At 42.0% G+C, this 17,258-nt stretch overlaps 1 protein-coding gene across 4 annotated transcripts in view; it reads right to left on the bottom strand.

Annotated features, from left to right (window-relative positions):
* Positions 1-3,495: 3,495 nt before the first annotated feature.
* The window catches only part of DCLK1 (doublecortin like kinase 1), a 1,138,541-nt gene continuing 1,124,778 nt past the window's right edge, over positions 3,496-17,258 (bottom strand). For all 4 annotated transcript variants that reach the window (XM_078657178.1, XM_078657179.1, XM_078657181.1 and 1 more), the window contains one exon: positions 3,496-6,196. In XM_078657178.1, coding sequence (XP_078513304.1) covers positions 6,029-6,196 — 168 coding nt within the window. In that variant the 3' untranslated portion in view covers positions 3,496-6,028. The remainder of the gene's footprint in view (positions 6,197-17,258) is intronic.

Raw genomic sequence — 17,258 nt, forward strand, 5'->3', positions numbered from 1 at the left:
ACTCCTTATACGATCATGCTCCATGATATTACTATTGAACATACTAAGGTTCTCTTGCAGAGATAATGACTACAAGTTTTTTGTAGTGATTCATATTTTCCTTTTTGGACTAAATGAGGATCATTATAAATCACTTTTTTCATACTCTTTTTACCGACAGGGTTGGTATAACTTGTCCTGACATGCACATACTTACCACGAGACGTAGGTTACATGTCATTGGTCATGTTTATGCCTTCTTTTTGTTTTTAATAGAGCAGTGCTTGATCCCCCTGAGCCGCAGCCAGGTGAGGTGAGGCCATACCTTCCTGTGAATTAGGTAAGCAGGATTAGCCACATATCTTTATATGAGTGGCTGTTAATCATGGGATAACACATGCAGAATGGTGATTGTGCCTAATTAGGATGTTGATACATAAAGACACCAATGTGTTCAGCTTTTGTTTTCTTTTTTTGTTTTCTATGACATGGAGCCAATATCACTATACAACAGTGGTTGAGAAATCCACATACAGGAAGAGTGACCAGTTACCTGGGATCTCAGGTGAAATGGTTCAATGATTTTAGCAATTTCTGTTTATTTTCACTTGTTGAAGTAGCAATTATTTATTAAGGTCCTGACGAAGGCAGGGGACCATGGTATCCTATTTTTCCGCTGAAACATGTTGACCACACAAACTTTATTGGTAGATATTTGTTGAAACTACCATTTTTTTGCACTGTTTTTAGCCTTGGATAAACTGAGCGATAATAATAAACTCATGTTTCTCTCAGTTATCCAATTTTAACTCACTGATTGTTTCACACACTTTTACGCACTGCAATTTTTCATCCCTCACCCATCATTTGATACCTTCACTTAACATGTACCCCGTGCTTCATAATTATATGGTGGACATTTACATCTAGTCCTCATTTACATCTTTTATGATTCACAATAAGAGGGGTGTAAGGAAGCCTAGACGATGACTAGGGCGGTATCGGACGGTGCCTGATGGGTATCCTTACTCATTAGGTGTACTTCTGGGGCACTTTTCTCACGTTCTGATCCTGTTTATTTTGTTGGTTCATGTCTTATAAAAGTTGATTTTTGTTAGACCCGTGGACACTCTGTATTTATTGCGCCACCTATGTCATGCCACCTTGGCGCCAAGTAAAGCAAAGCACTGCTTCACTCTGCTTCAGGGTACTTTCCAGCGCAAAACAAGTTTTGCACTGGAATGTAAATTAGGCAAAAACATTTTGTGTTGGTTAGCGTCACTTTTGTGATGCTGACCCACTGCAAAATATTTCTATATCTACCCCTCAGTGTACTAATATCAGTCATAAAGGACATTATTTCTGTGGTTGGAACAAGTTCACAGGTTTATCAGCAGCTTTGGTTGGCCTGGCTGGTCAAAACCCCACGTCTATTTCTGTATACCTCACTTTGTAAACAGTGATATTAGAAAGATAGACTTGGTGACCCAGATTACCTGCTTGTAATTCTCATTACCTATAAGCAAACCGAGGCTTTTAAAAAATATTCATAAATTACCTGCAAGGTCAAATTTCCTGATGAATTTAAACTAGCCAGTTAGTGGTCCTAATTAAGACATAGAAGACCAGTAATAGACTAGAAAGCCAGCTGGTGTAAATGTTATGGAACTTAAATCTTGTCTAAGTGTATGCAACTCTTTTTTCTGGAACATTTTAATATGCAAACCAGACCCGAAGATGTCTATACGTGTTCCAGTGTTCCCACCTCATGGATATTTCCTTAGGTACCTTTCCTCTAATTACACTAGCATTTTCGTTCTTATTTCCCTCATATTGTCTTCAGTATGGCATTCCTCAAATAGTTCAAGAAAGAAGAAAAGTATTCAGCGAGCAGTTTTGCTGATTCTGAGTCAGTTGGAAATGGTTTATCTTCTTTGACAATAGGAAAATCAATTTCTCTTTCTGTTTTTCTCTCTCAATTTATGTATGAGCCTGAGCTGATTTCATTTCTGTAGATCTGGGTGCATTTTTGTGGATTTCTACAACCGGAGGGACACCAATTTACTGAAGCTTAGTGCAGATTAGACTGGTGAGTTGATTATAAAATATAACATTAAGCTCTGGGGTTTATCCTTTTGGCATGCTGAGATGGGCATGTGTTCAACAGTTTTTACCCTAGTAGAGTCTGAAGCCTTTATAACGAACACACGTTTCAACCTGGAACCTCATGTTAAGGTCGTAGACCCTTCCTGTGTTTTTTCAGATCTGAGTGCTTAAAAATGTGCCCCTATCCTGCCAAGAAAGTTGAACAATCAGTAGTGATTTGCATTCATCAGCCATTACCACACACTAGAGAAATCTAATGTTTTTAATATAAACTTAAAAGGGGCTTACATCCAGCCTCCTCTCTTTCCTGGCTTCTCATTTATTCCTGTGTGTGGCACTTACTTTTCCTCCATTTCTATTGGTGGAAGCATATGTTCCTGCATTTATCAATGCTTGTTCCTTGTCAGTTTCTCTTATCAGTTTCCCGTAGCTGAAATACTGTTAACATCCACTTTGAAACTATTTGTTCATAAAGTTTTGCCTCTTTTTTTCATTTGGAGCATATTTATACAGCAATTTATCACCGGGAGAGATTCAGTGATTTGCGTATAATCACAGGATGTTACACCACGGAGACTTGAACCGGGATCCCGAACTCTTGAGTCAGAAGCTCTGGTGGCTGCCCCACATCCTCTTCACTCCTGTGCTGTTTGTCAGAGGGCCCTTTCCTTCATCACGTGCGATAACTGATGAAAACAGTCCTCATCACAGAGGCACAACTGATGCATTACCAATGCTTGTTTTAAAAGCACCTCTTTAAACAAGCTGCTGCTGTTTAAAAATAAAATTCTCACTTGGGAATATCACCTGACAGGATTCACAAAGGTAAAGCTTTCCCAAACTGATAACTTACGCTTTCTAAATCATTTACCATCTCCATTGAAGTGAAATTGAAATTGTGTTTGCAAACCTTTGTTACATACCATTTCTACTCACAATTAGTAAAACACCCCCTCCTAATTGCAATTTGGAATGACATGCAAACCCCATTTTTTGAGTTGCACTGGCTTTTCGGACTCGCAAAATATGTTTAGTAAATAGAAATCAGTTCTGGTGTAACAAATACTGTGATTTTTGGACGCACAGATTTTGCAATCACTAAAGACTGACTCCGAAGCGTGGGGCTCACGGTTCCATCGCCGGTGGCAGCTCAGATCAGCATCATGTGACTCTGGGCAATAGCTCGCTCAATCTTCCTGGAAGCGGCCAGCGCCTTGAAACACTTAAGGGGTGATATGTTCATGCTTTACAAATAGGAATTATTATTAATATATTAAAACTGGTGTATGCAGATGACCAAGGGAGGTTCCTTTGTTCACTGCTCACATGAAATCACCAAGGATGACTAGTGTTCCCCTGTAACAGCATGCAACAGCAAGGTAAGCAGAACAAGAAGTAAACAACAAGACGTAGGTTCAGTAAATAGTTTATTCACAGGTTTGGCTTTGCTTATTGTAGTACGCACCGCATGTAAGTCAGATGAGAACTACTGGAAAGCAATGACATTTTTCCATGACTAAAATCTTCCTGTCCCCGCTAACAGTCTGAAGCAAATAATGTTTTGGCTAATTGTAACATGGGCTATCTGTGCTACAATGGCGGGGCCTAGGCTCCTATGTGTGAACAACCCTCATCTTTAAAGATGATTGGCGGACTGTAGATAATGATATCGCTCTTACTACTGGAAAATGTAACCTACCGCAAGGACGCCCCCTCCCTCATATCTCGAGAGACCATGGCTGATTGTTTACCAAGAACCAAGACTTAGTTCAGTCACCTATACCACCACTGTGAGCCTTGTATAAAGCACTTTAAAAAAAGACTTTGTGGAATTATTTGAGGAATGGCATATAGTTCTACAAACTGGCACTGCATGAATGATACATATTTATATTCCGTGATCAGTTCAACCAAAAATAAAATTAATTTGATTATAGAAAATGCTGGAACAACAACTAACTTGAAATATTCCCAGGGTTTCCTGAAAACCCTAGAGTAGCAAACACTAGCTAAGAAGCAAAGCTGTTTAGATACACCAATATAATCAGCATGCCTTGTGCTTTTCTGTTAACCCTCTGAGTACTGATTTAAGTGCTGACATAGAATGAGGAAGTTAATTTGTCCTTTCAACCTTCATGTAATCACACCTATACAGTGTCACTTTATGGGAGATGGAGAAGTACTGGAAGTCATGTCATCGTACCACTGTGCCCGGCTCTTGTCCACCAACTCTAGTGGTTTTCTTTGTTTATTGCAGTGAGATACGATCACCCGACTCCAAAATGATGCCGTGTTTCTGCAAGATGTGAGGTCTGTGTTGCATACATACATATATATATTTGCAATAATACATATTATTTAGCACCAGTATTCATTGACTATACATATAATGGGGGAAGCATACATGGTTCCATGTTATGCTCGATGGTAATAACTTGGTCGAAAGATTCTCCCCGCGATCAAGTTATGAGAAGGTGAAATTAAATGTGAGTGAGGATCCAATTTTCCAATGTTTTCCTAACTAGTTCAGGCAAATTTTCAAAACAAAAGGGTGAAATATAGCTGTGATGAACTGGAGAACCCTTACTATATCTTAAGAAACCTTAGTAAAGTGCAGTCACCGTTTGAAGCAAGAGACTGTGTGAATAACATACAGTGAAAGTGTATGCTCTATGCATGGAACATGAAAGCAACAGAGACTTGACGTGATTCCTCAACTATTCATAGCATGAAATTTGATTCAATTAACTAATTGCTTTATTTACACTTTGGCCGATTCACTGAGGAAATTTCAGTCTCAAGCACTAAACACACCTGATGACTGTCCTGAACAAATAGTTATAGAGCTGCATTAAATTCTGCTCTGGGAAATATTGCACTTTACTACAGAAGTGACCAACCTCACTAGATCTATCAACCAACTGAAATGATGACATTAGGCTACTAAAGTGGAACCAGCCATGACAAGTGCTATAATGAAAATATATGGAAAAGTCGGAGTAGTGCTTAATTTGAGCCAATGGTTTCCTGTGCTCGGCACCTGCACTTAATTGTCAACACCGGCACTTGTCACAGTTTCCCATGCGGTGACGCTCTCTGGCTAATTAAGAGATGACAGCAACAGGTAATTATGAATTCAATATAGATTAAAAATGACTATTATCTGCCACCCAATCCATTCCTACAGCTTTGGAATCCTGAAATAGTCCAAATTGTGACACTTGCAGGAGTGTGATGGCTAGGAGTTGTGTTACTATCATTGTCAGCATGGCAGGGGCAATGAGTGGTGCAAGCTGTAGCGGCCTTCTGATGAGAGCCCTGGTACTTATTTTTTTTTATATACAAATTAAGCACTGGTTCACTCGGAGGCATTTGGTTCGTTCTTGTTGAAAACAAAAAATCGGAATATCACACCTTATAAAATGATAGTGAACGCAAAAGCAGTCATTCAGGCAAACTCATTTGAGAAAAAAATCTGGCTTCTTCTGTGATAGCAAGGTATTCTTTTAGATAGAATTTTCTCCAATTAACCCATTTGCAGTGAGGTGCATTATTTCGTACATCACCCTTGGATATACTGACTAAACTAGACGGCCAACTTTAAAGAAAGTTGAGCACTCAGAGGATTAACACGTGCTAAGATTACATACTTGCAGACCCTAGCTTGGCTGATGAAAACATTCATTGTTTCGAACTTTAAAGAAAAATGCAAAACAGCTTAAACCTTTGAGGATCACTTTAGCAGCAAGTTTCAACTAAGACTAAAGCACGCGTACTGAATCTTGAAGTTAATACGAGGAAAATATTGGAAACTATCTGTTTGTTCTGCCTTTGAAGACCAATAAATTATATTTCCAGATCTAATCCTTTTAAATAAACATAAACAAAAATATTTTCAGAGTCTCAAAGGGTTAAGCCGGGACCTATGACTGAGAGAGTTTCTTTAAAAGGGTGAGTTAGGTGAGCGAACGGTCTCAGAGGAGCTCGGCGAATAGTCTTCCGATTCTGAGGTCAGATCCGGCGTTACTGGCTGGGCCTCGTACATCCGGCACCTCACATCCTGGTTGCGTCTTCGTCTGAAAACCTGCCTCTCCTTATCAAGAGCGGTGGTCTGGCGGGGACATAAAGTAAGAAAGGAAGACATTAGGCTGTGAAAACTGCATTTTCAAAGTAACAGGTGACAATAATTTAATTTCAGATTGAATGGGAAAGGATTTTATCGCATATCAAGCTCCAACAATATTGAGTACAGAATATCGACTGCCACTAACTATATCCTTATGGTATGTATATATAAGTAAGTGATATTCTTAACGCCACACCTATGTACCTTGATGAGGTTATATACTCTGCACAGTAAATGTAAGTACAGCTGTAGTTGATATTCTGCACTTTACATTGAATTGTTGCCGGTCGATATTTTGTTACTTAATATTGTTGTAATCTTTTACAGCTACTATCCTAAACCACCCTTCTGCAGGCCTAGAGGAATCCATATTATTGTAACATGTCTATAAATTACATATTTTCTGGTTGATGTGCTTTTTTCCCAAATTTCTAAGTTACTGTCCCAAACAATACATACAATGTTTTCCTTGATCTGCTACATAGAATCAGGGAAATAAATTTCTTTAGGACAGCATTGCTGGCCTAACCTATTAACATTGTCAGATCTTTCTTTTACCACGTACAGCAGTGAATGAGACTCTTTATGGACTGGGTATGATCAGAGTTACTTATCAGTAGAATTCTGTGCCCTGAAACAAGCTTTCAAAACCATCCTGTTCAGGCAACATCTTCGATTTGACTTTTGGGTTTGAGAATAGTTGAGGTACTCAGGAACTTTCTCCTAACTGTTCTTATTTCAAATCGTTTAATAACTATTTAAACTTGTTTTGTAATAATGCCCAGATGTCTTATTCATTCCAAATTAGGACTGTAAAAGAGTAAAAAATAAAAAAAATAAAAACTAATTTTGTAGTCTTGACACATGTACTACAATACCATAAATACATGAAATCAGGGTAATCATCTTAGTGTCATTATGAAATATGATTTGCCAAGTGGATAGCTTTGCAGTTATTTCTTTAAAAATTGTTTTGATGGTGGCTGAACGTGATATTGTTGGGGCATGTTTGCTGGACACCCCGGCTTGTGGCCTAAAAGTTAAAAAAACAAATCTGTAATAAAAACACCCATTCTGCCATTAAATGAATAGCAGCACGTAAAAGAACATAGCAAAATTTCAAAATGAAAGCAGTTGTGGATGTATAGAGGAGAATTCTGACTCAAAGCGCAAATAAAGGACCTGTCACCAGAGACGCTTGGCGCATTAAAGATGGCTGCTTAGGCGAGCTGGAAATTCCTGCTGACATGGCAGTGCGGGATGGCGTTGAATACAACTGAAGACCGCATAGAACAGTATGCCGTGGGGAAGTATGGGCAGCATAGTATGATGCTGGAAAGGATGGCGACACGGTAGCGGATGGACTGAAAAGAAAGATCAGTTCTGCCTGTAGACATATGATGGCATAGCCATCATGAGGACAAGCCAGAGCATGGTGGGAAAGAGAGTGGAGAGGATACAGAGATGTGGAGCCAGACGCTTGGAGCCTCATGGCTGGACCGGGCGGCAGTGCCGACAGAGCTCAAAAGGAAGTCCAAGCTGGTGTGGCCCGTACAGGTAAGAGTGGCGAGGCTGGGTGGGGGGGGGGGGGGTGGTTCAACAGACGAAGAGGGAAAATGAAGTAAATAATACATTTTACCTATCTGCGTCTGTCGAATCCCCCCCACCCGGCCCCACCGCTCTTACCTGCATGAGCCGCTCCTGGATCCAAGCCCTTTCTGGATGTGCTGGCATGTTACTGGGCAAGTCCGAGGAGAGGAATGCGGAGATTTGCAGTCAGCAGCCTGGGCAATGCAGGACTTATGAAGAAGGTCCCCTGGAAACCAAGCAGCCAGACAGCCAAAGGGCACATGGTGGCATACGATATCTAGTAAAATTGGACTGTGTACATTATGTAGGAGAGAGATAATGAAGGTGGCAGGAATTTGCATAGTTGTGAAGTAATAGTAACATTCCTATGGTGCACATGGTAACATGTACATTCATGGTGAGACTCTGTAACAGATTACGAGAACAAATCGTAGTGTGAAAGCGGTTTAGAGCAGTAATTGAAGTAGTGCAGATAAGACTAGCATAGCTAACTATTGCAGATTGCTGCGGTACACTGCAAGGTCCCCGTGATGGTGAAAGATAAAGTTCCATAAGCAGTGCCGCTTCAAACAAACATGGCCAAATATTCACAACTGATCCTCTCAATGAATGCCTAAAGACAAGAACAAGATCCAGTGCAGTCGGATTTAACATTGCTGGATGGTATGAAAGTGAAACAAGGTTCAAGAGTATCGCTAGAGGCAAAGGTAGATGCACTGGCTGTAGACCTGGGATCAGTAAGGATGGATCTTCACAATGTTACAGACAGACTGACCCAGATAGAAATGCAGGCTGCTAACAAGCAACATACAGTGACCACAGTGCAGAAAAAGGTGGACGATCTCATGCCGAAGACCAAGAATCTGAACACCAGAGTGAAAGATGCAGACGCAAGATCACATAGGAATAATATTTTTGTGGTTGGACTTCCAGAAAGAGAAAAGGTAGAGTGCCTAGAACTATTCCTGCAGGTTTGGATCACAAATACACTGAAACCTAAGCGACTGTTGAAATATTTTTCCGATCGAACAGGTGCATAGAATGCTGGCCATCCCTCCTCCTCCAATGGTGGTACTAAGAACAATAATATTTAGACTACTCAATTACAGAGACAGAGATGCCATCCTGCAGGAAACATGGAAAAGATAGAGAGCACAACAGTCAAGCTGTGTCCATTATCACTCCAGGTTCAGAAGCTGCGATGCTCATTGGTAGAAGTAAAGAGGAAGTGTAGGCCCCTAAATTTGAGATATATCATGTTCTTCATTGTGAAACTGAAAAGTCGTCATGGGATTAGTTTGCATTTGTTGACAACAGTTGAGCAAACAGGGAATGGCTCGAGCAGATGGATAACAGAACCGACGGCAAAGTCATTTCAGTAAATGAAAATAAGTAAATGACTGTGGTCTGAGTGACAAATAGACCCACCCTGGGCAATAAGTACATATGGCAATGGGGTGTGATGAAGTATCTGGAAAGGCTACAGAAGGACATCCCAAATAATCTACTGTTTTGCTAGTTTACAGACAAATAATTGGGGGAACCATGGCCCCCTGAGGATCTGACCCAACGGGTGTCCAGTGAGTGACTCCTGCATAGGTGCTGGTTCACCAGAAACAAATATTCTAGTAGTGTTGTACCTAATTATAGCATGTTTGAATATAGCACCTTGAGCATTGTAAGGCGGTTGGACACAATGGATGGGAACATTTTGCATATGCATGCATCGGCTTAGACAGAGAAGCCATGGTGTGGATCAGAGTGTTGCTAATGTTGTAGAGATTATTATGCTGAGGATGAGAGAACATACAGATTCTGGAAAGCATGGAGTAATGTAAACACGAGTCAGTGGGCCAAATGTTACAATATAACATATATGACAGATACAATAACAGTACTGACCTGGAGTATATGGCAGTTTAATAATTAATTGAAGAGGGTACGGTTGGGGGAAATCTGAGAAAACGGGGATTCACATTGATTGCTTAGAAGAGATGCATCTAATCCTTGTATATGCAGAGAAGATAAAACAAAAGTGAAGGGGGGGTGGGGGGGGGGAGGGTTTATCATGCAGCTTACATTATGTACAATAGATGAGTGGGGATCTGGCTGGCTCCAAAATTGCTATTTGCTGAACCTAAGGTAAAAACAGGTATTGTGGGGTGTTATGTGATGGTAACTGGCAAATTAAATGGCAGTACTGATGAGAATAGGATTGTAAATACCAAATGCTAATGACTATGTTTAGTATACTAGATTGGGCAACATAGTTAACCCAGATCATTGTGTTCTAGACTGAAGGGTGAACAGGTTGCCTCAGTGCCCTGCTTATAAACATAGAGAATGAGAGGGAGACTGGCACAGATTACGAGAGAGATAGGACTTATCAACATATAGAGAGAACAGAACCCCCACACAAGGGAATTTTCACATCATAGGCAGGTACATAAAACATATTCAGGTTGGATTTTGTATTAATGGATAAAGGGAATGTCTTCTGGCCCACTCATGAAAAAGGCCATATCTTGGACCAGGTCTTCTCATCGATTACTATAGAAATGGATGAACCTCTTCCTATGATATGGTCGGATCATTTTCTGCTTAGGTTCAGAATCCCTAAAGAATTCAGTTGTCCTCTATCACACTGTAGACCCCGCCGGAATATCTTTAGGACTTTTAAAAATTTCACAGCTGCGGCATTGGACAATGCACTAAGGTTGTACCCCATTTTTTTTTATGGATTATTGGAGTGCAATGTTTTCTCCTTGGAGAACTGGCTTCAGCTCCGCTTGGCAGAACTGGCCCCCCTGACAACTCGGGCAGCTAAGGCCAGCAAGGCTTCTGCTCCATGGTTTACGGAGGCCCTTAGAAAAAGTAAAAGTGCACGTAAAAGCCTGGAGAGCTTATGGCGGGGGAATTTTAATCCATCTGACAAAGCCATCTATAAACAGGCTCTGAAAGCTCACTACTCCAAGGTTTGTGAAGAAAAGAAACGCTTTCTCACCATCAAAGTGGAACAGGCGGGGAATAAAAGCAAGGAATAAATCGTCAATGATTTTACATCTACGAATGCTATGACCAGCTCTGTTATCCCAACCAGTGACTGGACAAACAGTCTAGCGCAGTATTTTTTTGAGAAGATCAAAAATATCCAAGATTCCTGTAGGGACTCGCCCCGGGTAGTGGGATCAAACATAGTGATCCCCAGCAGGAGAAACTCTACGCCAGGAGTGACTCTTTTACAATTCCCGCCTATTTCTCTGGATAAATCTCTCGAGATAATGAAGGCTCTGAAATCTGGCTACTTTATGGACCCCTGTCCAGAGCGAGTACTGGTGTCAATTGAGGAAGTAATGTATCCAGCGGTGAATCGAGTACTGAACTCTTCACTGGCGGAGTGAAGAATGCTGGAGTGCTGGAAACACGCTAGAATTCTCCCACTGTTACAAAAACCTACAGTTGACCCACTGATGGCGAGTAACTACAGGCCCATTTCACTTTTGGCTTTTTTTCCCCAAAGTTTTGGAGAAATACGTTATCAGTGTTACCACGGGGTTTGTGGTGGCTAACAACATATTACATCCGAGTCAGTCTAGGTGCAGATCTAACTTTAGTACTGAGACAGCCCTACTAGAAGTTTCTGAAACTATCAAAACCATCTTGGATAGTGGGGGGAATGCGGTACTTGTACTACTAGATCTGTCGGCGGCCTTTGATACCGTGCCCCATGACCAACTACTGGAAAGACTCCAGGATTGCGGGATTGGAGGCACGGTTTTCAAATGGTATATTTCCTTTTTAAGTGGCTGCCAGCAAACTGTATGATCCCCTCCGTTCTCACCCCGTATCACCCCCATGAAAGTGAGTGTTCCTGTGCTAAGCCCAGCCTTGTTCAATATGTATATGGCCCCACTTGCACTTTTAGCGGAGCAATAAGGTGCTAAAATTGTGTCTTACGCTGATGACACACAACTTCTGTTTACCAGCGAGAAGGGCAGCGTGTTTAGAGGTAGTGAGATAAACATCTGTTTAACGGAGCCAACTAAAGTGTAATCCCGAAAAGTCTGAGATAATTTTTTTCAGACTCGACCTGAGCATAGAGTGGCGCCTCTGGTAGCCACAGGACATGTCACCCCCAAGTTTTCAGTTACCTCAGTAAAAACCTTGGGGTAAAGATGGATTCAGACATGTCTATGAAGACCCAAATTCAAACTGTGGCCGGCACCTGCTTTGGGCTTTTAAAAATGCTGAGGAATTTCCTTCCCCTGCTGCCGATCTCCCTTAGAAAGACGGTAGTTCAGGCCCTTATTGCATCTAGGCTGGACTATGCTAATGCCCTTTATTTAGGCCTACTGGAATACCTTCTGAGCCGCCTACAGGTGATCCAGAACTCGGCGGTCAGAGCTATTCTGATGACTGCACCCAGGGATCACATGACTCCCCACTTAAAATCTCTCCACTGGCTTCCGGTGCGTAAGAGGGTCCAGTTTAAGGCCCTCACCTTGGCCTTCAAGGCCCTACACAACTCTGGGGCCCATTACATTAGGAAAAGGATACAGCATTATGCCCCGCAATGGACATTGAGGTCCTCGATGCAGTATCTGATGACCATTCCTATGTTTTCCCGTTCTCGCAGGGGTGGCTGCTCTTTCCAAGTGTTAGCACCCCGCTTATGGAATGGTCTCCCCATTGCCCTTAGACAGACAACCGAACTAGGCGAGTTCAGGAGGAAATTAAAGACCTGTCTATTTCAATAAGTAGCATTAATCCTGTAGCCGTGTGTCCTTTTCTGCCTGTTTTCAGTGGTTGTTAGCGCCGGGACACTCCATGGAGTAGCCGTGCGCTCTATAAATACATAATTACAATTACAATTACAGCGAATTCCAGACATGGTGCATCAGGGCAGTGTGTTTTTGATCACTCACCACTCTAGGTCTGGTATTCATGCCGGAAATACAGAGTGGCCATACCCCTTTGGGGTTATCTGTTGCTGCACTGCAAGACACTGTATTTACTCATACAGTGAAGGAGAGCATTGAGCAGTATTTTGAGTATAAGGCAGACATGACAGGAATCAGTGCTATGAGGTACATCAGTTTAAATTGAAGATAATGGGGAAATTGCTGAGAAAGAGATGCTACAAAGAACACAGTATAGGCAGGTCTTACAAAAGGAAGGAGATAAGATGGGTAAGATGCTGGGCTGGCCTGGTTGCTTAAAAAATGGGAAGGTCCACATCAACATCCTGGCAATTATAGACAAGTTATACCACATGGTCAATATGCAAGAGCATACGAACAGGGTATTTCTTGATTAGAATAAATGTTTGACTGCAAACCAAGCGAATCCCTAGGGATGGGAAGAGTACCTTGTGTTGACTATCCAAACAATTAGCAAATTGATGCAAAAGCAGAGGGATATGTTGAGGGAACTCATAATGCAGTACATGTAAAAAATGCAATAATAGAGCTGAGTACTTGTAAAACACCGGGGGCTGATGGCGTTCCAATGGAATGGTATTAAACATACAAACAAGGAAATACTGAAGCACACAAAGAAGTTCAAAATCATATAATATGTTCAGTAAAGAAGCATTACAAGATCGAAGTTGTGTTTGTTGTGATTTATTTATTGCAGTTATTCACATGTTTGCTTTAAATGTTATATCCAATACAGACAGGCAGCCAACACATGTTTCGTCACAGAGACTTTTTCAAGGCTGCAAAAGAATATACATAGTATCTTACACAAATGTACCGATGACATAGGGATAAGAATTAAAACTACTGCATCACCATCACCAGATGAAACTCAAAAAAATATTGATGTGATACTGAAAGATGGCCAGTGAAGGGTCATGTGTATTGGGGGAAAATCCTAAGAAGGGTTGAGCATGGTTAATTGTCCATGCATTAGTATTCCCACATTTTTAATGCGCCCCTCTGCCAAGATGGCACCCGTCTGGACGTTAACTGTAGCTTTTACTTCACCTGCAGTCCTCTTTCTCCTTTTACCAATCGACCGGTACTTATACCGAGTTCCATGCACATGTCGGCTAACTCATTGTCGGTAACATACGTACACAGTTCTGCTACCTTTTAAAGGAAAGCAGCCCGTGCACCGCACCGCTAACTTCTCTAACTTTGTCCCGCCATCATTCGAACACTCAACAGGATTACTTGATAACTTTTGTGTTTATTGTCTGTAGGCTTATGAAGGCTAAGCAAATACCCCTTTTTTTCGCCCGCATATCATTTGTGTTTGTTACGCTGATATACAACAGGTATGTTCCACCTTGGGCATTTGCTAAGTGCTCATACTTGAGACCTGCTATTATTAGACACCACAATGGTGGATCGGTTGGAGATCGAATTTTTGTTGTAATGGCAGCATATTAATTTATTTCAGATTGCCACGTGCACTAATACGGGATGCGTCTTCACCTACTATAGCTCTACATGCGTCCTTGCTTGCCACTTCCCTAATTGGTATGTGTAGACTGAGGATTTTCCTCCAGCTACAGTTACCTTTTATTAATTAAAGGATTAGATTATCTTATTTCTAAACACTACTCCCCTTTTCCTCTCCATAGATATGTTGCCCCGTTCCAAACTGGCACATTTACTGTTGGCACTAACTCCACTATCTGTTATTGGCAATGAAGGATGCCATATGTGTGAGGACCGTCGTTATTTAATTTGAGATGATCTTCGTCTTCCCGTTCACCCCACTCACACCATACTCTGTACCGGCTGTAGGTTTATTCTTTATACATTATATTGCCCTAAACTTGTCTTCCTAGCCTGCACTTTACTTCATGTATGGTGGTGAGGTTCATCTTGCCTCTCCGTTTTTAACACTACTGTGTGTGGCATCCCTAATGTTTTCATTATAGTTGCAGTGCAAATTTACAATCAGATGAAACACCTAATTTTGTGTTTTAATTTTACATTCCAGTGAGGCACTACTTTGTTGCGGGAATTCTCGGAATACTGGCATTTGTTATACATTTTAGGTACATTTTCTTTGACAATGTGTGCATACATCACATCAATGCATTATCTTGGGCTGATTCTCTTTTTTAGTTTTTCAAGGCATATGGTCTCGTTTCAATTGAAAACTCGCTTGTTACCCAGTTTGGGTTTCCCATCATTACCTTTCATCACTCTCTCACCACCTTGATTGTTCTAATACACTAAACGTGTCTCCTCTTTAGAGCACTATGCATATACTAATGCATGGACAAATAACCTGCTTCACCCTTCATAAGATTTTCACCCTATACACATGACTCTTCGCTGGCCATCTTTCAGGATCACATCGGTATTTTTTTGTGTCCTATCTGGTGATAGTGATGCAATAGTTGTAATACTTATCTCCATGTCTCTGTACATTTGTGTAAGATACTATAGGGCATATTTACAAGGACTGAATGCCACCCGCCCGTAACGTTTTTAGACATTCTGGTAGAATTAACCCCTTTGCCTTATTTACAAGGCGGCGTTAAGCCACTTAACGTAGCTTAACACCTTGAATGCTACAGCAATTCACTCTTGGTGCTGAACTCCCTGAAATCCCATTGTTCATGACGAGCTCAGCTCGTCATGAGCACATGAGTAGTGTACTGCATGACGAGCAGAGCTCGTCATGAGCATGGAAGGCGTTAATGCCACCTGGTAAATGCAAAAAGAACAATTGATGGACAGAATGCAGAGCAATGTCATACATTCACCCCAGTACAGACATCTGGGCCTAAATACATTGTTTTTTTGCTCACCATGCCATTCCAGTTTGGACCCAGCCATATGCAAATCAGTCTTGACCCTGAGCCCAATGGGAACAGTCCAGCCCGAACTGGTAGGTCCTCCCTGGACATGAAACAAGCATCCTAGGACCGGTTTCGGTCTTTCAGCCCTCATCAGCCAGGATAGCTTGACTCCAGTGGCATGGAGAGTACCGGACCCACGTCTGGGCATACCCGTCCCACTCGGGGTGACAAATGCAAAAAGAACAATTTATTGGCAGACTGCAGAACAATGTCATACATTCATGTATGATTTATTCAGCATTCCATCCATCATTTGTTTGCGTAGCACTTTTCATCCTAAATGGGATGGGTATACCCAGACGGGGTCCCTTGCTCACTGTGCCACTGGATTCAAGTTAGCCTGGCTGATGAAGAGTAATACCCAGAAACCGGTCCCAGGATGCTTGTTTCTGGTCCAGGGAGGACCTGGCTTGGCAGTTCCGTCTGGACAGTTTCCATGAGGCACAGGGTCAAGACTGATTTACATATGGCTGGGTCTAAACTGGGGAGGCATGGTGAGAAAAAGAACGATGAATTTAACTCAGATCTCTTGACTGGGGGTGAATGTATGATTTATTCAGCATTCCGTCCATCATTTGTTTGCGTAGCACTTTTCACCCTAAATGGGATGGGTATACCCAGACGGGGTCCCTTGCTCAATGGGCCAATGGATTCAAGCTAGCCTGGCTGATGAAGTGTAATACCCAGAAACCGGTCCCAGGATGCTTGTTTCCGGTCCAGGGAGGACCTGGCTTGGCAAGTCTGTCTGGACAGTTCCCATGAGGCACAGGGTCAAGACTGATTTACATATGGCTGGGTCTAAACTGAGGTGGCATAGTGAGCAAAAGAACGATGGATTTAACTCAGATCTCTTGACTGAGGTGAATGTATGATTTATTCAACATTCCATCCATCATTTGTTTTCGTAGCACTTTTCACCCTAAATGGGATGGGTATGCCCAGACGGGGATCCCTTGCTCACTGTGCCACTGGATTCTAGCTAGCCTGGCCGATGAAGGGTAATACCCAGAAGCCGGTCCCAGGATGCTTGTTTCCGGTCCAGGGAGGACCTGGCTTGGCAGTTTGGTCTGGACTGTTCCCATGAGGCACAGGGTCAAGACTGATTTGCATATGGCTGGGTCTAAACTGGGGTGGCATGGTGAGCAAAAGAACAATGGATTTAACCCAGATCTCTTGACTGGGGGTGAATGTATGATTTATTCAGCATTCCGTCCATCATTGGTTTGAGTAGCACTGTTCACCCTAAATGGGATGGGTTTGCCCAGACGGGGGTCCCTTGCTCACTGTGCCACTGGATTCAAGCTAGCCTAGCTGCTGAAGGGTAATACCCAGAAACCGGTCCCAGGATGCTTGTTTCTGGTCCAGGGAGGATCTAGCTTGGCAGTTCGGTCTGGACTGTTCCCATGAGGCACAGGGTCAAGACTGATTTGCATTTGGCTAGGTCTAAACTGGGTGGCATGGTGAGCAAAAGAACGATGGATTTAACCCAAATCTCTTGACTGGGGGTGAATGTATGATTTGTTCAGCATTCCGTTCATCCTTTGTGTGCGTAGCACCTGGTAAATTATGTCATATTCAGTCAGCATCTAGCGTGAAAGGGTCACGCAATGGGTGTTTCAGTGGGCGTTC

Source organism: Lissotriton helveticus, chromosome 8 (genome assembly GCF_964261635.1).
Source record: "Lissotriton helveticus chromosome 8, aLisHel1.1, whole genome shotgun sequence".
NCBI lineage: Eukaryota > Metazoa > Chordata > Amphibia > Caudata > Salamandridae > Lissotriton > Lissotriton helveticus.